Genomic DNA, 26,852 nt, shown 5'->3' on the forward strand with positions numbered 1-26,852 from the left:
AATGTTTTAAAAATCTGTTGTGACCCAGGTGTGTGATACATAGCCATAATCCCTGCACTCTGGGAGGCTGAGGCAGGAGACTTACCATGCAATCTGGGCTACACAGCAAGTTGAAGGAAGCCTGAAAAACATGGTGAAACCCTGTCTCAAAAAAAAAGTTAAGAAGTTCAAGCTGGGTGTGGTGGCACATACCTGTAGTCCCAGGATGTGAGGCAAAAAAGGATCGCTACAAATTGAAGGACAGCTGGGACCACATAGTAAGACCCTGCCTCAAAAAATAAATAAATAAATAAATAAATAAATAAATAAATAAATAAATATCATCCCAGTGAAAAGTATCACTCTTCATCTAATTGGTCAGGCCCATAACCTTGAAAACTGTTTAATGCCACACTGCATGATGTTTTGATATATGTGTACTTTATGAAATGGCTCCATCAAGCTAACTACCAGGTACTTCCACCACATAATTATTTTTGGTGGTGAGGACACTTCAAACCTTCTCTCTGAGCCGTCTTCAGGTCCACACCACCATGTTATTAACTCCAGTCATCATGGTGGACAGGAGATTGTAAGGGTGACTGTGGAGTCACCCCTGACTCACGCTTCCTTCACACCCGCTTATCCCTGGTTCTGCCTGCCCAAGGGAGCCCGTCCTTGACCCCCTTGCCACCTGTGGTGTGCCTCCTGAGGCCCGCGAGTGTCTCCTGCACAGGCAGAGTGGCGTCATCGGTGGCATCAGCAGCAGCGTCATCGTCCCCTCCCTGCACTCTTCCATTCTCTTCCGCAGCAACCAGCACTGCTTCCATTTCACTTTCTGGGGCACAGTCGCTAGTCCTGTGGCTCAAAAACCTTAACACATTCTTAAGCACTTCCTCGGGGCTCTGCCCACAGGCAACCACTATAAATCTTTGCTGTTCATTACAGAGAGCTTTTAGAAACACACATCAGAACACGTGGTCCTGCACAGGGCACTGCCATGGCTTCTCTTACACTTGCAGGCTCCAAATCCTCATGCTGGCCTACAAGGCCCTGTGTAACCTGACCCTGTCTGCTTCTGTGTCCCTAAATGATCCTGTTCCTCTCCCCTTCCCACTGCTGTGTTCTAGTTCCTCTGGCTACCTGGACACTCCTTGAAGAGCCCACTGGTGCTCTTGTGAGGTACCTATGTGGTCCTTGAGTGTGGGGGTACTGCTCTGGAGGCTGAGGCAGGAGGATCACTTGGGTCCAGGAGCATGAGACCAGTCCAGCAACACAGAGAGAACCTATATCCAACACGCACACACGCATACATGCTCACACATTTATCTTTGTCCTGGACTACAATCCTACAATCCTTGGACTCTCTTCTAAGTGAATGAGTTTTTTTCTGTATAAACGAGCTGACTGTGGTCAGCAGCCCCTCAGGTGGCTTCAGAGTGGGGGTGTTACTAGGAAGAAGACAGGATTAGAGCACCAGGGCTTTGAGCCCCATCCCCAACCTCCAGGGAAGGGAGAAAGGCTGAAAGTTGAATTAATAGACAGTAGCTGATGATTTAATCAGTCATGTCCCACAGTGAAGTCTCTAAAGTTCTACACCTTGCTCTACAAATATTTTCATCTGTATCTTTTATTAAAAAGTAAAATAAAAAAACCCCAAGCTATTTCTCTGAGTTCCACAAGCCACATTAGCAAAATAACTGAACCCTTGGAGGAGACTGACAACCCCGATTTACAGCCCTTCTGTCAACCCAGATAAAACGGCCTGCAGCTTGTGACTGACACCTGAAGGGGGAGAGGACAGTCTTGGGACTGAGCCCTGACACGGTCAGCAGGTAGACAGTGTCACAACCAAGCTGAACCGCAGGACAGCCAGCAGATGTCTGCTGCAGACCGACTGCTGCCTGGTGCGTGGGGAAATCCCCGCAGCCCATAGCTGGTGTCACAAGCCATTGTGAGAAACGGTGGGAGAACCTGAAACCGAGTTTGTTTTTTCCTCTCCTAAACTCACCTCAGGGTCCCTTCAGTTACCAGTTGTCAGCATCTTCTTGAAGGTTCATTTCCTTATCTTTTTTTAGACCTCGACTTCATTGTAACTGTTGCAACTACTTGTCACTTTGTGCTGTTACTCTCAATTCCCTTTTATTGATTTGAGTTTGTTTTCTTTTTAACTAGTAAACATGTACCTCTTGTTTTAATTATGTATACACTGTCAAATGGCTACATCCAGCTAATTAACACCTGCCTTACCTCATATAGTCATTTTTAGGTCTCTTTTGTGGTCAGGATACCTGAAATCTACTCTCAGCAAAATTCAAATATATGACATATTATTAACTGCAGTCACCGTGTGGTGCAATGGACATCTTGAACTTGTTCCTTTTTTATCTTGTAACCAACATCTCCCCCGTCCCCCACCACTTATGTTCTGTTCTTTGCCTGATGTCATCCGCGCCACTAGGATAAGCGCTGGGCAGATGGAGGGAAGGTGCTGTCCCATTCACTATAGGATTCCGCCCACGGCTTTGCTGGTAGATGACCAGAGCCCCATAACTCATTCACTACATGAATGCATGAAATGAACAGAGAAATTAATAAAGAGATGAATGGACTGTTTGGCAATGGCTCTCAAAATTCCCAGTGCATAGCCTTTGACTCACAAATTCTAGTTCAAACAAGATAGCCCATTGAAAATACTGGCCTACGCACGTAATCAGATGTACAAGGATATTAATGACAAGAAATGTTAACAATAGAAGGTCAGAGACAATGCAAATGTCCATCAATAGGAAACTGTTCATAAAGGACAGGGTGTCCACACAACAGCATTCCTTGCTGCTAACACGGTGTCTGATTGCCCTAATGACTCAAGGGTGGGGCCGGCTGCCTGGCACTGGGAAAGTGTGGGCCCGCCCTCCTGGAGCAAGGCCCGCTTGGGTTGGAACCCAGGGTCTCCACTTAGGCCTTACTCTCTTTCGGACTCGTTTTTCTACATCTGATAAACAACCAAGTGGGAAGGCTGTGGTGCCTGGTAAGCGGTGGGCTCAACATCAGTGCCAGGCCTCTTTTTTCCTTTTCAAGTCACTCCCACTAGGGGTTGCCCGGATGCAGAACTGGCAATGAAGGGTGATATGGGGTAGAGGAATTTAGGTTAGCAAAACAGATAATGGCTATAATCCAGGGATGGCCTGTCACATATATCTTCATTAAACACTCACTGGCAAAAACAAAGTTCTGAAATGTTCTAAATGTAATGACCAGCAGATGGAAAAGAAATGGGGCAGGCCCATCAGTTAACAGTCTAGAGTCAGAACCAACAAAAGATAATTAGGAATTCTTAAATATATATTGAAACTTTAACTCAAATCCCGTTCTGACCCTATCAGTGAACTCAACAAGAACCTCCTCACGCTTCCTTCCTTAACATTGTCACCTTATCTATAGCCAATGTAAACTCAATATAAACAATTTATGCTTTTCTTCTCCAAATTTTCATTACAAAAATACTCTTAGTTCTTCATCCAGCAGATATTTTCCCGACTGTGGTCTATCCCAATTGCTCAAAGTGTTGGAAATTCAGCCCAGGACCTGGTCCTTGTTTGCCTAGCCTCCATCACAGCTTCATACCTACTTGCATTTCCAATCCCTTTGTCTGCAGAGTTTTGGTTCAACGCCACCATCTCTTAGAAGAATGCATCTGTGTGAACTCAGATCAGTCTATGAGACTGTGTTGCTGGCTCGCTTGGGTTTTTCTTTTAGTAGGAATGGAAATTAAAACTAAAACACCAATTTATAGGAAAAAGCCTTTACTTGAATTTTTTTTTTTGGTGTGGGGACTGCTCAGGTTGCCTTCAGGGCAGGTCTGATTTGGCTTGAGGATGAGGGGATTGAACCACAGCATCCTGAGCCTGACTGCTTGGTTTCAACAGGCACTTAAACACCTGAGCTAATGGGCAGGCCCCCAAAAGCCTTTACTTGGAATGGGAGCAGTAAGACAGGAAAGGAGGGAACATAGTCTGAAGCAGGGGCTCAGCCAGGCCCACTGCAAAGGTAGCTTTTAAGGATTGAATGGGGAGCACTTTGTGTCAGTTCTGGAATCTTTATGGCTGAGGGATGGTTTTATTCCCAGGAAATGATGGTCTCTGCAGTGGTGTCAGTCACATAGGGCTCTCTTTCATGAATCTAAGTGATCTTGGATTTAGGACATGGCTGGAGGCTCCTGGGAATCCTGAATCTCTCATAAACCTCTTATCTTGGCACCTCTAGTTTTGAAGGAGAGGTGAAGTCCTGTAAATTCAGGGCTAATAACTCTTGTCAAGCTAACTCCTTGGACAGATGCTTCCTAAATGATCAGCATACCCCTGTGCAGAGCTGAGATGAGATTCAGCCCACACTTATAGTACCAGAGGATATGAAATGAGAATCAAACTTCATTCTGCTTTTGGTTACCTAATGGGCATCTTTATGCCCAAGTGAAGAGTCACGGTTCATAGCAAAATTGGCTTTTAAGTCACTGACTGTGCCGAAAGAGACTACAGACCAGGCTTTTAATGGACAGTAAGAGCACAGGGACCCGGGTTCGATACTAGGCACCACATACTGAGCCGGCCCTGCCTCTGGGCATGATGAGCAGGCCCCCAAGACCGTGACCCGGTGGAATCCCAGCATGGGTGAGGTTGGGACAGGGGAATCATGAGTCGGAGCTGCATAGTGAGACCCTGTACCAAATACATTAATAATAGGGGCCGGGGAGATGGCTCAGTGGAATAAGCGCTTCCCTGGCAAGTGCAAGGGCCTGAGTTCAATTCCCGGTTCCGCCCCCCCCCCCCCCGACTGTGACAGGACTGTGTCAACTGCTATTTTCACCAAGCCTGTGGCAGCCTGGAGAAACAGTTCTGTCTGGCGCTTGGGGTTGAAAGGGACAGCAAGGATGAGCGAGAAGTAAGCAGCTCACAGTCGACCACTATCATCACCGTAGACCGCAATATAATGACACAGTGCTAATACGCTCCAGGCACTTCTACCCACTTAACCCTGAACAACGCTGGAAGGTGCCACTAGCTCCATCTCACAAATGGGGAAGAGGTAAAGAGCATTAAGGAACACAGCCGAGGTCTGCAGCTATTTACGCTCTTAACTTCACTGCTTTGCTGTAACAGCTCCAGAAAGTAGGAACTACTGCTCCAGCAATAGAAAACGAGACGGGTGGGGACTCATTTTTTTATTCTTTTAGTGTATTCCGGGTTGCTTAAATTAAGTCAGTATGTACACCAAATAACTCTTCAAATAACATTCGTTTATATTTCAAAACCCTAGGCCTCCCCCTTTGAGCGGTGTCTTCAGTCCCTTCTCCCCTTTTAAACTTTTTATAAATGTGCTGCAAAAGCGAGCACTTTAACTTTTCGAAACAGGGTCTGCCTAAGTCACTAAATTGCCCAGGCTGGGCTCGACTGTGCAATCCTCCTGCCTTGGTCTCCTGGGGTGCTGAGATTACAAGCATTATAATATAACTGAAGAAAATACTTAATGATTTCAAATCAAAAGCGGGAAAATGTCTCTTGGCTCTCAATCACCAACCCCAGCTACCGCAGCACTGGACTGCGCGTGCGCCCCGCAGGCCGCGCCCCTACCCGGGAGTCCACGTCGGCGCCTTCAGGGCTCTGCCGCGGGCTTTTGGTTTTTGAGCTTGGGTAAACGCCTCTCACCCGGGCCGCAGAAGTTGTTTTTTTTTTTTCCCCGGCACGGGGATTGAACTCACGACCCTGCGCCTGCCACAGGCGCTTATTCTAGTGAGCTATCTCCCCCGCCCCAGCGAAAGGGTTTATAACGTAGCTCTGATCCGCCCTCCTGCAACTCGAGGTGGGGGAACCCTCAGTGCAAACCTGAACCTCTCTCCAGGTCGCCTCGCCTGCCCGACCTCGCGCTCTTTCCTAAAGTGACCTGAGCCCCTCGCCTCTTCCCTCCACAGAACAGGATCCCTTCCAAGGCACACTAGGTCTAACTTATTCCTGAACCAACACTCAACACGGGACGCTGCAACTTCTCCCTGCCGCTTCAGCACGCCGCGCCCCGCCAACATCACTGAAGAGAAGGGCCTCGATCTCGAAATCTCTGCAACTGTAGCCCTTCCCCGTTCCTCCACTTTTTCACCCCCTCGCAGAAGACGAGACGCGCACACTCGTTGCCCTCGGCGCGCTGCCGCCGCCCACCCGTAACCCGCATGCGTGTTAAAAAAAAACCGAAAACATCCACCAACGCATGCTCAGCCAGCGCGATTTGCGGGTCGAGCCCGCGGCGCATGCGCAAGAGCTGCAGCCGACGGGTCCAGATAGCAGCTTGGCCTCGCGATACCTCCTCCTCCTCTTCCTGTTCGAGGCTGGCCTTCCTTTAGGTGTCTCTTCCGGGACTCCCAGATCAGTTCTGGAGTGGTCGGTGTCCACTTTCCCTGTTTCTTTCTCACACCCTCGATCCCCAGACACCGTTTACTGGCTGGTGGCTTGTTGTGGAATTTCCCTGCCCCCACCACATCCCGTCAGAGGAGAGCGCGCGTCCTGCCTCAGGAACCAATCAGCAGTCACCTTAGGTAAGGCGCGAGCCCGCGCTGAGGACGCGCACTAGTGGGGGCGGGGCCTGAGGGGGCGGGGCGCGTCGCAAGTTCCGCCCTGTCTGCGAGCGTCCTCTGCCAGTCCTTGGGGCGGGTGTGCGGCTGGGTAGGGAGCTGAGGCTGCGGATTAATCCACAGGTTGGCCAATCGGGGTGGGGGCGGTGGATAAGTGGAAGTCCACCCTGGAGTTCGTAATAGGCAAAACCTATAACCTGCCCTAAAAGGACCGAGAAAGTCCTTCAAATATTCAGGGGGAGGGCCCTCCAAGTAAGGAAACTTGAGTTGTTGGCTTCCCCGCGGGAGGCTTTGTAAAAGGAACCTACAAATGCAAGTTGAAGTATTAGGGAGCCTTTAGAAACAGGTGTGAATAGATTATCGTGAAGTTCTGGGATGCTAGGTGCCCCAAGAGAATAGATGGAAGCAAAGCTGGAAATTGGGAACCCTCTAAATAATTTGAAAATAGATGCTTTGATTCTGGAAGGTCCCCCAAAGGGAATGTGTGAAGAGATGCTTTAAGTGCTAAGCACCCCACCTCCCAAGAATAGGTAGATTCACCCTTCCTGGGAGGTCACCATAGGAGCCCGGTGAATAGACACTAAATAGGCTGGGTGACTTTGGGAGATTCCCCAAGGGAATTTGGAAACAGCATTGGGGTACCCAGATTATATGTAGATGGGTACTCCCCCAGGACTGTTAAATAGACTCAGAATACTGTGGCTAGTCTGCGAATAATCTCAAATAATTGCCAGGAAAGGGATCCTTCCAAGGACGTGAACAGACACTGGTACTGGGGCAAAGTCCCCAGTGGGGATGAAGACAGACACTTAAGCACTGGGGAGGTTTCCAGAATAACGTGGAAACAGACACTTAATTGCAGGGCAGGAAAGAGTCTCAAGTTCTGAGGAGATGACCTTTCAAGACTGTAAACAGTCATTTAAGTGCTGAATGAATCATTTTCCATAAACGGGCCCTTGCTCTCTTCTGTCTCGGAAGGCTATCTTCAACCCCGTTTGTGGCCCGAGAAACAGACTGGGATGCCTAAGGTCACTTAGAGCCGCTAGCGCCAGAGTTGTTCTTAGTTCTGGAGTGTCTGTCACAGGGACATGTTGAGGTCATTACTGATGCGGTATAGGGACAGATTCATAGTGACTTAACAGGTTTTTAGGAGCTCAGCGGGGCTGAGTAAACTTTCTGTAAAGGACCAGAGAAAGAGCAGTTGTTGGCAGCAGTGCAGAACACATTGCCTCTGTCTCACTACTCACCTTTGCTGTTGTGTCAAGAAGGAGGCCATAGACATTTTATAAGCTGAAGGCTGTGGCTGTGTTCCAACAGGACCTTGTGTTTAGAAAAACAGGACACAGGCCCTCTTTGGCCCAGTAGCTACAGTTTGCCAGTCTAACTGCTGAGCTGGGACACATAACTCTATATGGTCCCACAAACAGTACCCAGAACCCATCCCTAGAATGATCTCCCCTGAAACTGTCCCCAGGAACATGTCCATTGGAATTTAAATGGTACAGTGGGTTTTGTATTTTATACGACGTGTTAATGAACACTGCAAGCTCTAAATGAAGTGAAATTTAGAGAGGGATGGCAGACCATCAGGATGGCAGGCAAACGAACTGAAATGTACAGGATACCAGGTTAAATTAGGACTGAGGATGCTGGTGCCCAAGCCCTGTGTATGCCAGTACTGAGTGACCAGTAGGCGTAGTTCTCAGCCTGAAGAACTCAGTGATTTGTAAGGAAATAATCTGCTGCATTTGGTGTTGGTTTGTTTGTTTTTGTACCAGGAACCAAACTCAGGACCTCCTGCTTGCCAGGCAAGCGCTATCACACTGAGCTACATCCCCAACCTGACTTGCTGCATGTGGGGAGGGAGAATATTTTTATGTGAATCTGTCCTATGGCTTATGTTGCTGTTGGAGCACTTCAGTAGTTACAAATAGTTTAGTGAACAGAACGGGAAATATGTTTGTTTCTCCCTGCCTCCAGAGGTTAATAAGGGGCTGCTGAACTTTCTGTCTTGTTATGCCATGCTGTCCATTAAGATGCCTTGTAGCGCAACGTGGCTACCTGAATTTCACCCTCCACATACACATGCCTTCCAGCCAAGCAAAGGAAAAAGCAAAAAACACATGCCTGCTTCTGTAAAGGAAAGTTTCTGAAAGCTGCCAAACCGTGCTTCTGGTATATATCATTGTCCTGAAAATACTTATAGTCATGAGGCCCCTCATAACTGCAAACAGAACTGAGAAGTGTGTTCGGACAGCCCTGGAGCACAGAACTGGGTCTCACTCTTTTGAACAGAGTGAACAGTGCCCAGAGAGCCAGTTGGCAGCTGCTACCCAGCACAGAGCTCTCTCAGAGGGTGGCAGAAACCAAGCAGAGTGGGAAGAGAGTCTCCACCTGAAATCCCCTCGTCCCTCCTCTGCAGGCCACCATGTCTGAGTCGGGGCATAGCCAGCCTGGGCTCTACGGGATAGAGCGGCGCCGGCGGTGGAAGGAGCCTGGCTCTGGGGGTCCCCAGAATCTCTCCGGGCCTGGCGGTCGGGAGAGGGACTACATCGCACCATGGGAAAGAGAAAGACGGGTGAGTGGGCCTAAGAGCAGCATATCTGTTTCTCTTTGCCCCACGAATGTTGCTTGAACACCTGCTCTGAGCCAGGCTCCAAGCATTGATCTCTAAAAGATTGCTCTTGTGGAGTGAGAAGGTAACGAGTGGGAAGGGGGGCTGTTTAGGATAACATGGGGAGAAGACCTCCAAAAAGGGAGTAACTTTTGAACAGAGACCGAAGGAGGTAAGGGAAGAAATCACATTGGGAGCTGACTTGATAGACATTCCAGATGACAAGAATGGCATTTGCAAAGGCCCTGGGGCAGCCTGCATCTAGTGTGTTCTTGGAGGCCAGTCTGCTCAGTGCATGAGGAAGGAGGGAAACTAGAAGAGTCTGAGGTCAGAGTGCTAACTGGGTCGGGTCCTGGAGGGCTTGATGGACCTTGGAAAGAACTCTGGCACTCACACTGAGTGTGGTTTTAGAGTTAGTTTTGGCAGTAGCAGCAGCACTGTTACTGAGGAGTGTACCATGGGCTGTGCAAAGCGCTCTCCACCCTTCGGGTCTTTCTGATCCCTTATACTTCTTGTGTGAAGTAGAGCCTTTGATAGATCCAGTTTTCACTAATGAGGGCAGTGACTCCCCAGGTGAACGGGGCCAAGCTGGAGTCGCAGGCTCTGGGCCAAGCTCAGGTCTAGGTCCAGGCCCTGCATCATCCCAAGGCCTGTATCATTCTGCCTACTCCAGTGCCTTGGCCGGGGCCTCCAGAGGCCTTAATTTGTGCATAGGCCCTGCCTGGCTCCTGCCCCAGTTCTTTCTCTAGGCCCTGCCCACCTCAGACACGTGGCAGAGCGAAACCGGGGATTGAACTCAGGCCCTTGTGCTTGCTAGGCAAGCGCTTATTCTACTGAGCCATCTCCCTGGCTCCCGGGACCAGTTTCTGAGCCATAAAACAACACACCCAAGACCGATGTATTCACAGTGAGCTGGGCTTCTGCTTCTTCCTTCTCAGGGGACACAGTGCACAGGCGAGCACGTGGGCTCTTCCACACATGTCCTCTGGGGGCGCGGTGCCATCATCCCGCCTGTCAGCTCTGTTCCCTGAACACACAGTTCCCAAATTCTGTCTTGGTCTCTGGCTTGGCTGCCAAGTGCAACCGCTGCCTTTGGCCCGTAGCTCTCCCCTTCAGGCACTTCCCTCTCTAGAGGCCTTGAAGAAGGTCTCTCTAGTCTCCTAAGATCTGGGTGAGCAGACTAGATAGCTCAGGGGACTAAAGTGCCTGCTGAGGCAGCTGCAGGGGCCTGGGTTTGATCCCCAGCCCAGCTGTGCCAGCCCAGAGGGCATGGCTCCACCCCTGGGACAGCAGTTGAGACTGGGCGTGGTGGCAAATGCCTGTAATCCCAGTGCTTGGGAGACTGAAAACAAGAAAATCACTGAGTCCAATCTATGTAGTGAGACCCTGTAGATCCAGTACTGAATACATTAAAAAAAAAAAAAAAAAAGATCTGAGTCCTGAATGGGGACAGAAGAGGGCAGCATGTGGGAGACTGGACACCAGCATGCTGGGCGAGGGCAGGGTGGAGGAGAGGAGGGGTCTGGGGTGCCAGGTGCTCCGGTGCCAGGTGCTACTCTGGCCACTTGCTAGTTCTGGCTCCTGCCATCTTGTACCCATCCTGTGATGGAAGAGCTCCTGTCCCTGCGTACCAGAGGAGAAAACCAAAGCACTGGAGAGGAAGTTCTTTACTCATGTCCACCCAGCCAGCAAAAGCATGGCTCTGTCCTTAACCCTGGATCTGTCCAGCTCCTTCCTACTGGATGAGCCTAGAGAGCAGCCGACCAGAATGGTGGAGGAGATGATCCTGGAGCCAGGCTGCCTGGGCTCAGACCCTGGCTCCATTGCTTACGGACTGTGGGACTTTGAGGAAGCCCCTTTACCTCTCTGCGCCTCAGTTTTTCCTTTGGTAAAATGGGAGTAAGTGGGAGTCTCATAGGGTACTTGCAGGGTTGAGGGGATAACGTGGAGGTTTTTAAAGTAGTACCCACCACAGAGAGGCCGTCTGCATGGCCGGTAGAGCCAGGGGCAGTCCTGAGTAACTCCCACCCTCCCCACAGGATGGCAGCGAAGAGACTAACACAGCGGTCATGCAGAAAACTCCCATCATCCTCTCGAAACCCCCGGCAGAGCGGGTGAGTGGAGGAGGAGGAGGAGGGCAGCAGGCAGGGAAGGGGTCTCCTCCACTGGCTGAAAGGCTCTCCCTCCTGTAGTCTAAGCAGCCGCCACCACCAGCTGCCCCTGCTGCGCCACCAGCTCCAGCCCCTCTGGAAAAGCCCATCGTCCTCATGAAGCCAAGGGAGGAGGGGAAGGGCCCAGTGGCTGGGACAGGTGCTTCTACCCCTGAGGGCACTGCCCCACCACCGCCTGCAGCCCCTGCACCACCCAAGGGTGAAAAGGAAGGGCAGAGACCCACACAGCCCGTGTACCAGATCCAGAACAGGGGCATGGGCACTGCTGCGCCCACAGCCATGGACCGTAAGTTGGGGCTGGGCAGGGTGGGCTTGGAAGTGGCCCCTGCTGTACCTAGTCCCTCACCACATCTTCTCTCTCTGCCTCCTTCCTGTCCAGCTGTTGTGGGCCAGGCCAAGCTGCTGCCTCCAGAGCGCATGAAGCACAGCATCAAGTTGGTGGATGACCAGATGAACTGGTGCGACAGTGCCATTGAGGTACTGGGGCTCCCTTCCTGAGCTTCACTGGGGCCTGGGCCCTCTATCCTCCACTCAAGCCTTTAGCAGACCTTTCTGCGTTAGCTCGCTTCCCAGCAGCTGCAACAGTGAGGGCTGGAAAAGGAAAGTTCTCACCTAACCAGGGCTGAGTTTCATCCAGCTCAGCTCTGCTGTACACAGCATTCTGAAGTATGCAGATACTTTGAAGAAGGAGCCCTCACTGCTGTCCCAGGTTCCCTGTGGTCTCCTGCACCATCCCCTGGCAGAGTCTCCTGGACCCCTTCTAAGTGGTCACGATCCATGGTGCCTCAGTACTTACCGCTGTCATTTCCACTCCCCTGAGGTACCTAGTCCCTGTAGTCTCTGCTCTGGTTCAGACTTCACATGCCTGGCCCAGAATACCTGCCTCCCTTTTTGGCTGCCTTTTCTCCCCACACCTGTCATATAAAACTCCTGTCCAGGTCCCCCGGGGTGACTCCTCCCCTAGCAGCCTGGCCTTAGGACAACAGCTGGGCCTGTGTGTTACCTGGCTCCTGCCACCTCTGTGTTCCCTCTGTCAGGTAGATCTTCTGCTGTGATGACAGTGTTCTGGGTGTTGTCCGGTATAGTGGTCACTGTTCATATACCAGGCTATACAACTAGAGGAGAAAATTCTAAACTATATCTTTAGCTGAGAGATCGGTGCCTAGCATATTCAACAGGGGCTGCTCTTCTGTTTTAAGGTTTTAAACCTTATTAAAGCTTAAGCCCAAAGTTTTTTGTTTCATTTTGTTTTCTTTTTTTGTGGAGCCAGGGCTTGAACTCAGGCCCTTGCACTTGCCAGGGAAGCACTTATTCAACTGAGCTGTCTCCCCAGCCCCTTGTTTTGTTTTCTAAAAGAAGCTTTTCTGGCAATTCTGAGGCCCAGCAGTTTAGGGCAGAGCTGTTTGCCTAAAGAGTGTCTCTTTTGCCCCCTCGTGGTAAAAGTCAGCAATGCTGTAGCACAGAGGCAGAAGTCTCAAGAATGTCTTTAAGGGTTCTTAAATGCCACCGAGGGAGCCCAGGAGCCCAGATTTCTGATCCTGCCTGTGCGTGCTACTCCCTGTGCTGTGCGTTCCCTTGTGTCCCCAGCCTGCTGGAAGCGGAGCCTGCCCCGGTAGCCTGTAGATACTGCATCTCGTCCTCTCTTTCTGGGGCTCACACTCCCTTCTTCAGGATCAGCCTCCCCTCCTCCACTGTGTTCCAACCACTCGGACTTCCCTTCGCTTTCAGTTTCTTTACCATCCCAGGCTCTTTTCCGCATCAGTGCTCTCACAGTTGCTGTTCCCAGCACTCAGAATATGCCACATAACCCCACTGGAACACAGGAAAGAGACCTTTTGCACAAATGAGGCTTTTTTTTCATATCTGATAAAGTAAGTGTGCCAGCCACAGAGGTCTCTGGGGACCCCCACCCCATCACTGTGACTCCTCACAGATCCATCTCCCTACATCTTTCCACAGTACCTGTTGGATCAGACTGATGTGTTGGTGGTTGGTGTCCTGGGTCTCCAGGGGACAGGCAAGTCCATGGTGATGTCACTGTTGTCAGCTAACACTCCTGAGGAAGACCAGAGGTGAGGCAGCTTCCGGCAGAGGGTCAGTAGGCCAGGAGGGAGGTGGGTGCCCAGCGGGGCAGGGGCGGGGTAGGCCCCGGTGCTACAGGTGGTCTTAGCAAAGGAGCTTGGGAAGCTGTGTCTCCTCCCTAGGGCTCCGTGTCTTATTGGGTGAGGATGATTATGAGGTGGACTAAATAGCATGGCTCCCAGGCAACCCGTCTCCGCCTTCTTCCTTCCTGCCTTGCCCCAGGAAATGGTACAGAGCATAGGGGGAAAGTTGGGTGATAAAGTCATGAAGGCTTTGGGTTCAGGCCACCTCAGGCTCAGTCCTGCTATTACCAGCTGCTTTCCTGTGGCCAGGACGTGTCACCTCCCAGTATCACTTGTTTAAATGGAGTTTTAGAGGATAGAGCAAGATCAAGAAGGGGAAAGATGGGCTAGAGAGATAGCTCAGTAGAATAAGCGCCTGCCTGGCAAGTGCAGGATCCTAAGTTCAATCCCTGGTAAAGAAGGGGAAAGTTTTAGGCACCTGGCACAGACTTAGGCCCATGGGGTAATGACTATTAGGATCTGGGAAACAGAGTGGGAAAGAGAACTGTATACAAGGAGTGGGTCCTACACCAGCTTCAGTCCTGCTGAGTTATCTTGGGAAGATGGCCCTACCATCTTCTTTCTGGCCTAGAGAGAATGAGGCATGAGGATCCCCTGGCCTCAACAATCTTCTTCAGTAAGGAGGGAGTTAATTATAAATCAGAAGTGAAGGGGGCCTGGCCCTAGCTCAGGCCTTTAAGTGGCTGCTTCCACAAAGCTGTGAGCCTCAGGTTGCTGGAGTTAGAACCTCACAACTCTCCCGCTGGCCAAAAGTGCCCTGAAGGCGTTCGAGGAACAAAAAAAAAAAAAAAATCCTTATAAATCAGAAGTGAATTTGGGGAAAGGAGGAACTTAAATAGGACCTGAAGCCAGGTGTGGTGGCACACACTTTGAATCCCAGCACTGGGGAGGCTGAGGCAGGAGGATTGCTATGCCTGGGCTACCTAGCAAGGCCCTGTCTCAAAACAAACAAAAAAATAGGACCTGAAGCTGGGGGCAGAAAAGAGAAAGGAGGAAGAAAGACAAGGATTACAGAGTGGGGGAAATACGCAGTCTAATTAAGGAGGCATGAGGAGAAAAAGCAGCCACTTGGTGTAGTAGGGAACAGAGACTTAAGACTAACCCTGAACAGTGTATGCAGAATTTTGTGTATCATTGTGTGTTATGAGTCAGTGCCAAAAGAAACGACGAGAAGACCTGATGAACGTAGCTTCAGAGGTCTCACTGAGAATGTCTCTCTCTCCAAGTGAGCCCCGAGCCTCAGAAGCATCTCACATTTATTAAGGGCTAAAGGCAGGCTAAGGAATGTGCATAATACAAACTACTATCTCTACTGACTTCCACCATTTGCCTAACACTAGGTCCACACAAATGCTAGCCGATAACATCCCAAGCAAGGGATCAAAGGACAGGGCGCCTGCAGGAGAAGCTGTTCTCTGCAGCCTTGAATCCAGCTTGCTGGGAATTTACAAGTGAGAGACAGCAGCTCTCCCCGGGCTCTATAGCTCCCTGCTCCCTTGGGACCTTAGGCTTTTGTTTCATAACTATATTTCTATAGTACATGTCTGCATTTGGGCTTTTTGTCTAGGGAAAGGGCCTGGTTTTCAGCAACTGGGATGGGGTAATGAAGACCAAAAATAGTTAGAACCACTGTTGTGGTAATGTGCGTCCTCCAGAACCAAGCTGTAAGGTCCCCGTGCCCTCTCCCAGGTCAGCTCCCTGCCACCTCTTCCTTTCTTGCTGACCTGAAGCCAGAAACTCAGATCCTTGCATTTGCCAGTCAAGCACTTATCCTACTGAGCCATCTCCCCGGCCCCTAAAAGTTTCTTCATGGCTCTCATTCATCCTGAGCCAGAGAATGCCTTTGGTCCAGTCTGTGTTGCTTTAGTACTGTACTATGTTGTATTGTGTCGTATCTTGTATTGTTTTGAGACAGGGTCTCGCTGGGTAGCCCAGGCTGGTCTTGAACTCACTGTGTAGCCCATGCTCCTACCTCAGCCTGTCGCGTGCCTGGCTCAGCATCTTGTGCTTTGACCCATCAGCCTGCCCTGTGGTGGACTTTGGCCTCTTTCCATCAGTCTCATTGGCTGTACCTCTTCTTCATAAGTCATCTGTTTCTCCCTCCATTTCCTGCTCCTTGGTCCAAGCCTTGTTGAATGCCAGCAGCCTCTTATATGGTCTCTCTGTCTCTATTTAATTCAACAAGAATATATTGAATGCTTACTATGTGTCAGACATAGTTCTTGGGGCTAGACACAGCAGTATACAAAATTAACAAAAACACGTTCTCACGGGGTTTATGTTTACAGGGGAGATGTAGGCAAAATCAACCTTTAGCACATTAGAAGAGGAAAACAAAAGGGAGCAGAGTTACAGGGAGGTGGTGTTGGGCCTAAGTTTTATACAGGGCAGTCAAGGAGGGCTTGGGCGAGGAGACTGTGGACCATTTCAGGGAGACAGCAGGCACAAGCCAAGCCTCTGAGCTGGGTGGCAGCGGTCCTGGTGCTGCGCTGACAGCAGCTGGCAGCCGAGGAGCAAAAAGGGTCAGTGATAGCATGTTTGCCTCCAGTGTGCAAAGCCACACAGACACACAAAACAGATGAGTTAAAGGAGATGAGGTCAGAGAGCTAGAGGGAGGCCTCACGGGTCCAGGCCTTGTGGGCTGTTCTCACTTCTCTCTACCCTGCACTCACTCCTGGTCGCACAGCAGCGGGAAGGGCTTTTCAATCCAAAACTTGTCCTGCTAGCACTTGTGCATTGTCAGGGCCTTTTCCAGGCTTGCAGGCCAGAGCCCCAGTTCCTGACCATGCCCCAGGATGGCCTGCAGGGGCTCCTCTTGCTCCTCCCTTGTCCCCTAGGTCCCCAGGCCTGTGCATGCTGCTCTTGCCTGGACTCATCCTTGTGCAGACCACTTTTGTTTAGAATAGTCCTTGGCATCTGTCCCCTCACATACTCTCCCTACTGCCCTCCCTCTTTCTCTCCCAACTTCCCTTCCCCTTCAAGGCTGCCCGTCCCAGCTCCAAGAGCTACCTTATCTCTACTCAGATGTCTCACACCTCATTCTGATACCCCAGTTACAGACAGCGAGACCAGAAGCCCACAGAAGCAGGGTTGGTCTGTCTTGTTCATTGGTCTGTCCTGGTCCCTGCAGAGAGGAGGCCGTCTGTGCAGTGTTTGCTTAGTGGGAGGTGCCTGCAGAGGTATCTCGGGCAGGTGGAAATTACCCTTTGCAGGCAGGTACTAGTCTCCTGATTTTCCAGATTGGAAGAGAGAAAATCTTTGTCTGAGGTATAAAATTGAACTCTGGTTTGGGGCAAGGCCTGGCTCTGCCTACTTTCCATTCCTGTCCCCAGGTGGGGGTGGCACAAGTGGGGGTGAGGAGGGCTGGCCTTCTCAAGAACTAGAGAATAAGACTGCAGACTTTCTCCACAGGGAGAGAGGGTGGGTATTCAGTGCTCTATCCCAGTGCCTCCCTGGGAGCAGGAACATGTGGAGCTAATGGCTACTGATTATACATTCAGCAGTAGCCTAAGGACTTTGCCTAGATTAGTCTCCTGGGAGTTTGAAAGTTTGTGCACTATGGTTATCCCCATTTTATAGTTGAGGAAACGGAGAACAGGGTTAAGGGATGGAAATTGCCCACAACTACGTAGTCCAGAGGAGCCAGAGCCTCTGCTCTCAAGCTCTTCTCTCTGCTGGCTGTGGTGACTAAGCCACCAGATCTGAGTGTAGGTAAACATGGCTGGGAGATGTGGGCCACAGGTGGAAACTGAGAGGGCAGGCTGGGCCTGTGGCTCCTGGGCACATACTCCAGAGACATCAAAGGTCAGGAAACAGGGCTGGCCTGATAGCTCAGCGGACTAAAGCGCCTGCTTAGGCAGAGTGCAGCAGCTGGGATTCGATCTCTGATGTGCTGTGCCAGCCCCGCCCACTGGGCGCGCTGAGACAGCAATTGAGACTGGGCGTGGTGGCGCAAGCCTATAATCCCAGCACTAGGGAGGCTGAAAACAGAAGGGTCACTATGAGTCCAATCTCCATAGTGAGACCCTGCATACCCTGTAGACCCTGTCCTAAATACAGAAAAAATAAAAAATAAAAACAAAGGCCAAGAAACAGTACCCACGTATGAACCTGCTCTTCTCTACAGGGCGTATGTTTTCCGGGCCCAGAGTGCTGAAATGAAGGAACGAGGTGGCAACCAGACCAGCGGCATCGACTTCTTTATTACCCAAGAGCGGATTGTTTTCCTGGACACACAGGTCCCTGCCCCCAACTCACCAGCCAGCAGGGAGGGTTGATAAGCGAGAACCCTGATGGACCCCAGGCTGCGGGGGTGAGGGGGACGGGGGAGTCCCAGGTGGCTGTATTCTTGGTCCTTAGACTCATCCTGACAGGCTTTGCCTGTCTCCCATTCACCTTGCACTCAGCCCAAAGGCTCTTTGGGTGGAGCCCTTTGAAGTGTGGATTCTTGGGGCCTTCTGTCCACATCCTGCCATTTAATACTTGGCAGCTGAGTTACTTTAAGCTTTAACTCCCTTAAATCTCAGTTTTTCCTGTGTAAATGGAGATAAGCATTGTATTCCATGTCCTAGGGGTTTGGAGGGTGCAGTAGAACAGCCCAGGCAAAGTGCCTGGTCAGGATCTGGCCTGAGGCTCGCCTCGGCTTCTGTTACAGCTGGCCAGTCCTGCCCTTCCCTGCAGCTTTCGCTGCTTCTTGCTCTCCTCAGGCAAAGGCCTGGTGCTCAGCCTGCCCTAGGTAGACTGGGTGCCTGTGCCCCAGGCCCCGCACCCCTCTGCCTCTCTCCTCTGGACTTTGCACATCCTCTTCTCTCTCCCTAAAGCACTGATGAGCTGTGGGACCATGTTGTCTTGTTTGGCATCTCCATTCCTCAGTTCTCCTACATGGGGGGAATAAATTGCCTGCCTCCCTCCTGGGCTTTCGGTGAAGAGGGAGGTCCTCGCCTCAGTGCCCAGCATAATTAGGTGCTAAACACTCTTAGCAGGTAGCAGTGTTATCATAGTAAGTCTCCCGTTTTGCCAGCTTGCCCTGACTGCGGCCTCCTGGGCAGCTTTGCCTTCCCTGATGCCCACCCTGCCCCCTGTGCCTCCATCGCCTCCATTGCTGCACCCCAGCTCTCCCCCTAGCAGGCTTTGCCAGGTGCAGGGCCTGGCCCATAGCTGGCAGTGAACTTGGAGGCTCAGGTTTCTGGTCACTTCTCGTTGATGACACAGACTATGGAAAACCTAGTCTTGCATTCAAGGTGAACCCCATGCCAGGCCCGGTGCAGGGACGTGGCTGAGGGCTGGGTCAGCTGTCCATGAAGGGAAAGGAAGTTAACAAGACAGAAGAGCCGTCTGTGCTATGTCTGGAGTTCTCCAAGCAGAGCTTGTGAAAGCCCTTACCAGAATTCGCCCTGCCATAGTAAGACTGTGGGCTAATTCAGCTCTTGCCAGTTTTCAGTGGCTGCTCCTTTAAGAAAAGTTTGGTGAGTGTGAGCCGATTCTTCACCTGCACTGATGTAATTTGTAAATCCTCACGAAGTTTCACACTAATCATTGTTTTTTGACCTAAGTAATTAGCACAGTTCTGAAAGCAGATGAAACAACAAATGACCAAAAGAGTCTCTAAGAGATGTGACTCATTCAAGTAAATGGTAAATTTATTAACACTAGGAGATTTCTTCTCTCCGGGCCTGAGGCGCTAGAGAGCGGTGATGATTTATAAAATAGCTGGGGAAAGTGTATTGCTTTCAAATTTTTTTCTTCAGCCTTCTGTCTCTGACTAGCGCTGTAATAATTAGAAGTCACCACTTGTGTCTGACCTTGTTTTGTCCTGAGAAAGGCATGGTGTTTGCCTCCAACTTGTGGCACTTGGGGAGCCCCACCCACCCTCTGAAAGGGGTTTTGAGGCTGCAGTAGAAGAGCCCAGACCAGGTGCAGGGCCAGGACCTGCGGAGGCGCGCTCCGCTTCTCGCTGCGTTGTGGCTGCCCAGCCCTGTGTTTGCCTGCAGCTTTCCTTGCTCTCGCTCCCTCACACCGCCTCCTCTCTCTGGCTGCAGCCCATCCTGAGCCCCTCCATCCTGGACCATCTCATCAACAACGACCGAAAGCTGCCCCCTGAGTACAACCTTCCCCACACCTACGTGGAGATGCAGGTGAGGGAGCCAGACCTGGCCAGGGTGAAGTTTTGCCTCCCGAGATCTGTGATGGGGAGCTAGACTTGCTCACTGACTGCATTTCCACTCAAGAAGAATCCAGGGTGCCCCCTGGGCTGTGAGAGGAGGGTGGCCCTGAGTCCATTCTGGCCCGGTTCTGTAGAAAGGTGGTGATGTTCCCTGTCACGGGGAACACAGACGCTGCCTAACACAGCCACGTCCTAGAACTCAGAACCCCAGTCTGGGCAGGGGAGACAGTCAACTCTGTTACTTCCTGTTTGCCCTCAGTCACTGCAGATCGCTGCCTTCCTCTTCACGGTCTGCCACGTGGTGATTGTCGTGCAGGACTGGTTCACAGACCTCAGTCTGTACAGGTGAGGAGTGCAGGCTAACGGGACTCTGGCCAGGGGCTCAGGTTTCACACAGCTTGCAGAGGGACTCTAAGATGTAAGTAGGAGGCCCCACCTAGCAGCCCTCCACTGACTTTGTGTTGCTGAAGTAGTACTCAGGTCTTTCTACAGCATCCTTGGCCAGCCGTCTAGTCCTTACTTGCCCTAACTCACTCCATGGAGTGGGCCTCTCACCTGCAGCTCAGCCTGAGGTGCTCCTGCCCCCACCTTCCACCCCCTACCTGGAAACACTTTAACCTCTGGCCTCCCCTGACAGTCTCAGCAACCTGTTACTGCCTGCCGCTCCAGCTGTTTTTTTGGTTTTTGTTTGTTTGTTTGTTTTTAATTTTATTTATTTGTGTGTATGTGTGTGTGTGTGTGTGTGTGTGTGTGTGTGTGTCCAGCTCAGCCCACCAGGGGGCGGGCTGGCTGGCATGTGGTGCTGGGGGATTGAACCGCGGTCCCTGTGCTTTGCTAAGCTTGTTCTAAGTAGGTGCTTTAGACCACTGAGCCATCTCACCAGCCCTGCTCCAGCTGTTTTGGTTTTTTTTTTTTTTTTTTTGTGGCTCAGCCCACCCATGGGGCAGGGCTGGTGGGGCTTGTGGAACCTGGTCCCTGCTCTTGCCTAAGCTTGCCTAAGCAGGCACTTTAGTCTGCCTAGCTATCTCTAGAACCCCTTGCCACTCTGGTGGGAGGTGGTAAGTCCAGTGTTCTCTCTCCCTCTTTGAGTGTATGCCATTGGCAGGGAGAAGGTCCTCCGTGCCTCACACACACAGTGTCTGTACAAGCTGAGTGTTTAATACGAACTCGTAACTGAATGGCACAAGGAGCTGGCCTGGGCCCCAAGCCCTACGCCATCTGCCTGTCTCCTCTGGACTTCCACAGCCTCTTCGCCCTCCCTAAACCACTGAGGAACTGTGGGACCTTGGTCGGCTTGTTGGACGCGGGATTTTGTGGTCCATCCCCTGCTTACATGAGTGCCATCCCATTGGTACCATGACAGCAGAAAACGAGAGGTGGTGTGGGCCTGGAGGAGCCCTGCCTGAAGCGGCTGCAAGACTCAGAAAGGCCCCTGGCAGGAGTGACTCAGAATCTGTGGTCACAAGATCTCTTTCAGCCTCAGCCTTCAGGAGACTGGTGGGAGCAGGGCCTAGGCAGAAGGAAACGGGGAGGAGCTCTCGGGGAGGGGAAGACCAGGTTTGAAAGCGATGCCTCCTAAGCCCACATCTTGGTTGGAATCCCAGCTCCTGCTGGGGTGTCTTTCCTGAGTACTGTGTTGTATAGTTACTCGGCAGAGTACTGAGAAAGCAGTTTATGGGTGGAAGCTTCTCATTTGCATTTGTAACACTGCACATGTGGTCCGGCCAATTGCAAAAGGAAAAATTTTCTGGGGTCATTGTGACCAGATCTAGGTAACTTAATATTGAGATATTCCCTAGCCATCGTCCGCCAGGAGTCATTTCTCTTCCCAAATGTGTGGAGTGTGTACGTGCACCCGGCACTGGGCACAGGGGTGTGAGGAGCAGGTGGGGCTGCCCTCGGGGAGCTTAGGGCTCGGTGAGGGTGCTGCTTGGTGAGCCCGACAGGGCCTTGGTTCTCAGCATCCAGCTGCTGGTGGATGTGTGCGTAGTGGGCCCTGAAGTTGCAGGTAATCTGTGCAAATGGGGTGAATGTCCGCACGATTTATCAGACCCCACTATCCCTACCAGGTTTGTTCTGTTTACTTTGTACGTGCTTGGACAGGTTATTTTTAAGTAGCATAAACTGGAAGCATGTGCATATAAAAACCTGCAAACAGATATTTATAGCGGCTTTATTCATAATTGCCACAACTTGGACGTGAGAAAGAAAAACGTCTTTCTGTTGGCAAGTGGATAAAGAAGCCGGTACGTGCTCATGATGGTGTTATTCAGTGTAAAAAAGAAATGAGCTATCAAGCCACAAACCTTAAATCCATGCTATTAAATGAAAGAATCCAGTTTGAAAAGCCCAACCAGATGACGTTCTGGAGAAAGCTAAACCATGGCGATGGCATATTCAGTGTTGCCAGGACTGTGGGTGGAGAGCGGTGAGTCAGCAGAGCGCAGGGATCGTAAGGGCAGGGACTTGCTCCGCATGGTGCTGCAGTGCGCATCCGCGTTGATACATGGAACATACGGCAGCAGGAAACTGGACAAGGTGACGGCCGTGTGTCACATTGCTTCCTCAGTTGTAAGAGACTTCCCCACTCCAGCAGGGACACTGAGAGAGAGGAAAGCCGTGTGTGTAGGGGCAGTTGGTGGATGGCACTGCTGTGCTTTCTGCTCAGTTTTTATGTCAACCTAAAATCACTCTAAAAAATAGTTTTGTTTATGTTGTCCAGACCAAGCTGAAATGATCCTCCCCCTGGATAACTGGGGCTGTAGGTGTGTATGCCCTCAGGACTGGCTATTTGCTTTTGTACATAGAGTAAGCTCAGAACAATGTGTGTAGTTGACAAAGGCCTGTGGATCCAAGAGGATCATCATTGAACTCCCTGACACTGCGAGAAGTGTGCTGTAGATGAGGATTTTGAGGGGAGCCCACCCTCAGACCGCGGGCTGGAGCACAGGTACAAGAGCAACAGCCTCTGCCTCCTGTCCGACCCAGGTTCCTCCAGACAGCAGAGATGGTGAAGCCTTCCACCCCGTCCCCCAGCCACGAATCTAGCAGCTCATCGGGCTCTGATGAAGGCACTGAGTACTACCCGCACCTGGGTGAGAAGCTTGGGGTGCTGAGGAAGAATGAAGGGGCGAAAACCAAGCACCTCTTAGAGTGGTGGGGACTGAGGAACAGCGGGATCTGGGAGGAACGCTTTTGAGAGTTGTGAGGTGGGAAACCCAAAAGGGTTATGTGCCAGCCCTCTTCGGTCCCACTGCCTCAGTCCAGCCCTGGCCCCTGAGTCTGAGCCTGGCTGCACGATTGGAATGGGACGGGACCAGGTCTGCCTGTTTCCGCCCCCCATCCCGGGACCGGGCTAGGAAGTGAGTGTTAAGGTCATCCCAGAGGCCCTCATGTACCTGCTCTCCAGCCTGTGCACCTGTCATTCCTGTGCCTGCAACATCCTTCTCTCCACTGCTGCTTTTCTGCAGAGATCTAGTTCTGATTTTATGACCTACACCCCAGGAAAGGTCTCCTTAGCTGCCTCTGCCCTTGCCAAGCCCCAGTGCTCCCCATCATGCTTCTGACTGTGTGTGTGTCCTTGTCTATCGTCTCTATCAGGCTGGTGGCTCCTTGAGGGCAGAAACCAGATCTGACTTGGCACTGAGTCCCCCACGTGAGTGCACGTGGCTTGCTGAGCCGCGGTATGTAGGACCACCATGGTGATCAGAACACAGGAGTGAAGGCAGATCTTTGGGGTGAGAAAGGGGCATCCCTGAGACGAGGCACTGCCTGTTTCACGTGGCCTGCCTCCCCCCCCCAGTCTTCCTGCAGAACAAAGCTCGCCGGGAGGACTTCTGTCCTCGGAAGCTGAGGCAGATGCACCTGATGATTGACCAGCTCATGGCGCACTCCCACCTGCGTTACAAGGGTGAGGGTCCCTGAGCCTCCTGTGAACTCCTGATGTGGTCCCATGGCAGAGACCCCGTCTAGGCTCCTGTCTTGGCTCTGCTGTCACACACCCCCCACCCCAGATCTGTAGCATTGTACCGCAGGCTGAAGCGTTTTCTCTCCCAGGTACTCTGTCCATGTTACAGTGCAACATCTTCCCGGGACTCCCACCTGACTTCCTGGACTCTGAGGTCAACTTGTTCCTGGTGCCCTTCATGGACAGCGAAGCGGAGAGTGAGAACCCCCCAAGAGCAGGTGCACTCGCGGGTCAGGGCATCTGGCCAGGGGGTGGCAGCCTGTCCCGGGCTGGGAGTGCCAGGGACCCACCTGATCTAAGACACAGCTGACCTGTGCCAGGGAGTGCTTTTTCAGATGCATTTGTCAGAGATGTGAAGGCATAGGAAGAGCAGGGCCAGGACTGACAGGGAGGAAGACCCTCTCCTGGTGCTCTGTGCTCTTCCCTTACCTCCCCCACCCCAACTGCACAGGGCCGGGTTCCAGCCCACTCTTCTCCCTGCTGCCGGGGTACCGTGGCCACCCCAGTTTCCAGTCCTTGGTGAGCAAGCTCCGGAGCCAAGTGATGTCCATGGCTCGGCCACAGCTATCACACACAATCCTCACTGAGAAGAACTGGTAAGGGCTCTTGCGGAGGTATGAGTGGGAGGTGTCCTGCCTCTGGCCCCCTGGCGGGCAGAGGGGCTTCTCCAGAGACCAGTAGGCAGCCACCAGCCCCTCCTCTCCAGACCTTGCTTCCTTCCTGAGCGGTGGTGATTGCTGCCATTTTGTCGCTACCTGGTCCATGCCAGAGTGCCAGCATATTTTTCATGCCTCATCCTGATTCGCAGTGGGGTTAGGCTCAGAAAAAAGTACCAGATAGGAAAATCATATGCCTGTACACAGGTTCTGCTTGCTAGCTGAAAGGAACATTGAGCCTGGTTAGATGTGAAGACGTGCTCTGATGACCTGAAGGGACAGCCAGACAAGAGCCACAGGGGCTGCTCTCAGTTCTGCTAGGTCACAGCCTTTCCCTGGCTGGTGGCCTCCCACCACTGCCCTCCTGCCCCACCTTGGCTCTGTCCCCTGTTTCCCTGCCCCTGGGTCACGTGGCCTCTGTGCCTAGGGCCCACAGCAGATGGGTCGCAGCCTCATCTTACTGTGGAGAGACACAGATTTGGAGACAAAATAACCTGGCTCAGTGCAGCCTCTCTGAGTTGGTCTCCAGGGTCTCTGCTGTGGGCCGTGGCCAGAGGGCTGAGGGTGCATACACAGCAACCGGAAGTTGCCCAGGGCTGGCAGAGTGGAGCTGGAGCTAGGGTGGTGTTTACGTCCAGCTCTGAACCCTCTCCTTAGTGTAAACCAGGGTTGGGTGGAGAGGAAGGGTCAGGGAAACAGAAGAGTGCAGCTGCTCCTAAATGTTTTCCACCGAGACAGCCCTGGAGGGTGGTATAGAACCTTCTCCACAAAGGCCTGCGCTGAGTGGGGGAGCTCAGCCCCAGAAGTGGGCCTGGCAGTCTCTGTCACTGCCCAGGTTGAGGTGAGGAGTCAGGACTGGACTGGGAAGAGGCTCTGGGTTATATGCAGGATCTTGGGAGGGGCTCTGGCTTCCTACCTGTCAGGCTGCCCTCCTTGACTGTCCGCCTCTTCTCCCAGGTTCCACTATGCTGCCCGCATCTGGGATGGTGTGAAAAAGTCCTCTGCCCTGGCAGAGTACAGCCGCCTGCTAGCCTGAGGCTGCAGGGAGGAATGCCATGCAGGGAACTTCTTGGATCCGAGTGGACAGTGAGGAAATGCGCCTGTCCTTCACTCAGTGGGCCAGAGAGTGGAGCAGGCCTGGTGGATGAGGGACCACGACTTCCTGCCCAGAGACACAGGACGCTCAAGGCCAGGTGCCCACCCTCAACTGGAGGCTTGTGCAGGGGTGACCAGGAGATCCCGCCCCCAACCAGGCATGAACAGCCCATCCTAGTCCCCTGCAGGGACAGGTGTGGGGAGTGGTCTGAAGGTCACTAGGAAGCCCTGCCCCACCCACCCTCGTCAGGGGCAGCAGCTCCAGGTGGCTCTCCCCACAAGATATTTCCTATAAGGAGAGACAGGGCCACAGAGCTCTGTGTCAGGGTGGAGCTGGTGGTTTAAATAAACACGGTCATGCAAGCCGTTCTCTGCTCCTCTTCACTCTCCTAACGTGCACCCAGCCTGCTGTCCAGGGTGGAGCACAGAGTTCTTGGGGGTAGGTGGAGACCAGTGTCTGCTAAGGAAGAAGCCCCTGGTAAGGGCCGTTCAGCTTCTCTCGTGGTGTGAGGCGGCCTTGCTGTGTGTGGCTGAGCAGTGACTGCGTGTGTTCTGTCTACATTGCCTGCCTTTGGGTTAAATGCCTACTGTGGGCTTTATAAAATAGAGCTTGTGCTTAGCTAAGTACATTAAGTACTTCCCCTTCGTTCGGGTACCTTGCCTTGCCCTTGCCAGCGGTACCTGCTGTCGGCTCAGCATGGTGGCTCCCTTCCTGTGTGAGCCTCGTTGCCTCCTGCTTACAAACAGCAGTTCCTGCCTTTCATTTAAACCCGGAGCCCATCCTCAGTCAAGTACTGCGCAGTTTGCACAGAACCAGCCCTCATCTGCTCAGTTCAGTGCGGTACATAATCTGTGTTTCCCAAGCGTGTCTCCACCCCAAATGGTCCTCCCCGCTGCTCAGGCTGTCCCCCATGTGCAAGGCCACTGCTCACTCGGCCCCTGCCCCTTGCAGGCACGCCCGGCCAGTTCTGGTGCTCACTTCTCGGGGACTGTGGCACCTCTGGGGAAGCACGATGGGGGGAGGAACTGAAGAAAGCAGGCTGCAGGGGGTGGGAGGTCCACAGAGGATTTTGGAGAGATGGGGTGGTTTGGGCACAGCCACCTGCTGGCCCCATTGTGTGGCCACTGTCCCACCGACAAGTGATGCTCTGGACCTTCAGAGACGCGACATTGACTGCCCTCCAGCCAACAAAAGGGCTCTTCCTGCCTTCTAAGAGCCTATCCCATCCTGCCTAGGGCGCTGCTGGCTAGCTGGGTTTGCCAAAGTAATGAGCAGGGGACAGTGGACAGAGAAGTGTGTAAAACCTGAAGAACAGGAGAGCCCACAGGCTTAGCCCAGGAAAGCTGGAGGTGGACTTTCTTCCTTTCCAACCCCCAGTGACTGGGGACGGTGGAACTGTGCCCTCCCAGCCCCTCCCAACCC

General features: G+C 52.2%; 1 protein-coding gene across 2 annotated transcripts; it reads left to right on the top strand.

Annotated features, from left to right (window-relative positions):
- Window positions 1-6,296: 6,296 nt before the first annotated feature.
- On the top strand, window positions 6,297-25,780 carry Smg9 (SMG9, nonsense mediated mRNA decay factor). Of its 2 annotated transcripts, none has more exons than XM_023704486.1 (14): window positions 6,297-6,562; window positions 9,021-9,176; window positions 11,252-11,326; window positions 11,405-11,669; window positions 11,763-11,860; window positions 13,343-13,455; window positions 17,675-17,786; window positions 19,587-19,682; window positions 19,971-20,056; window positions 22,700-22,806; window positions 23,514-23,621; window positions 23,768-23,908; window positions 24,130-24,274; window positions 25,292-25,780. In XM_023704486.1, the coding sequence occupies exons 2-14, from the start codon at window positions 9,027-9,029 to the stop codon at window positions 25,368-25,370; spliced, it is 1,575 nt and encodes a 524-aa protein (XP_023560254.1). In that variant the 5' UTR covers window positions 6,297-6,562; window positions 9,021-9,026; the 3' UTR covers window positions 25,371-25,780. The 2 variants fall into 2 exon arrangements, with proteins under 2 accessions (XP_023560254.1, XP_004644389.1); XM_004644332.2 differs by having other exon boundaries at window positions 6,298-6,562; window positions 23,768-23,896.
- The last annotated feature ends 1,072 nt before the right edge of the window (window positions 25,781-26,852 follow it).

The sequence above is a fragment of the Octodon degus genome, unplaced genomic scaffold (assembly GCF_000260255.1).
Source record: "Octodon degus isolate 3935 unplaced genomic scaffold, OctDeg1.0 scaffold00197, whole genome shotgun sequence".
Lineage (NCBI taxonomy): Eukaryota > Metazoa > Chordata > Mammalia > Rodentia > Octodontidae > Octodon > Octodon degus.

Coding starts and splice junctions, on each gene's coding strand:
- Smg9 (XM_023704486.1), top strand. CDS start 9,027: ATGTCTGAGTCGGGGCATAGCCAGCCTGGGCTCTACGGGATAGAGCGG. Junction 11,670..11,762: donor TGCGCCCACAGCCATGGACC/GTAAGTTGGGGC, acceptor CTTCCTGTCCAG/CTGTTGTGGGCCAGGCCAAG. Junction 11,861..13,342: donor GGTGCGACAGTGCCATTGAG/GTACTGGGGCTC, acceptor ATCTTTCCACAG/TACCTGTTGGATCAGACTGA.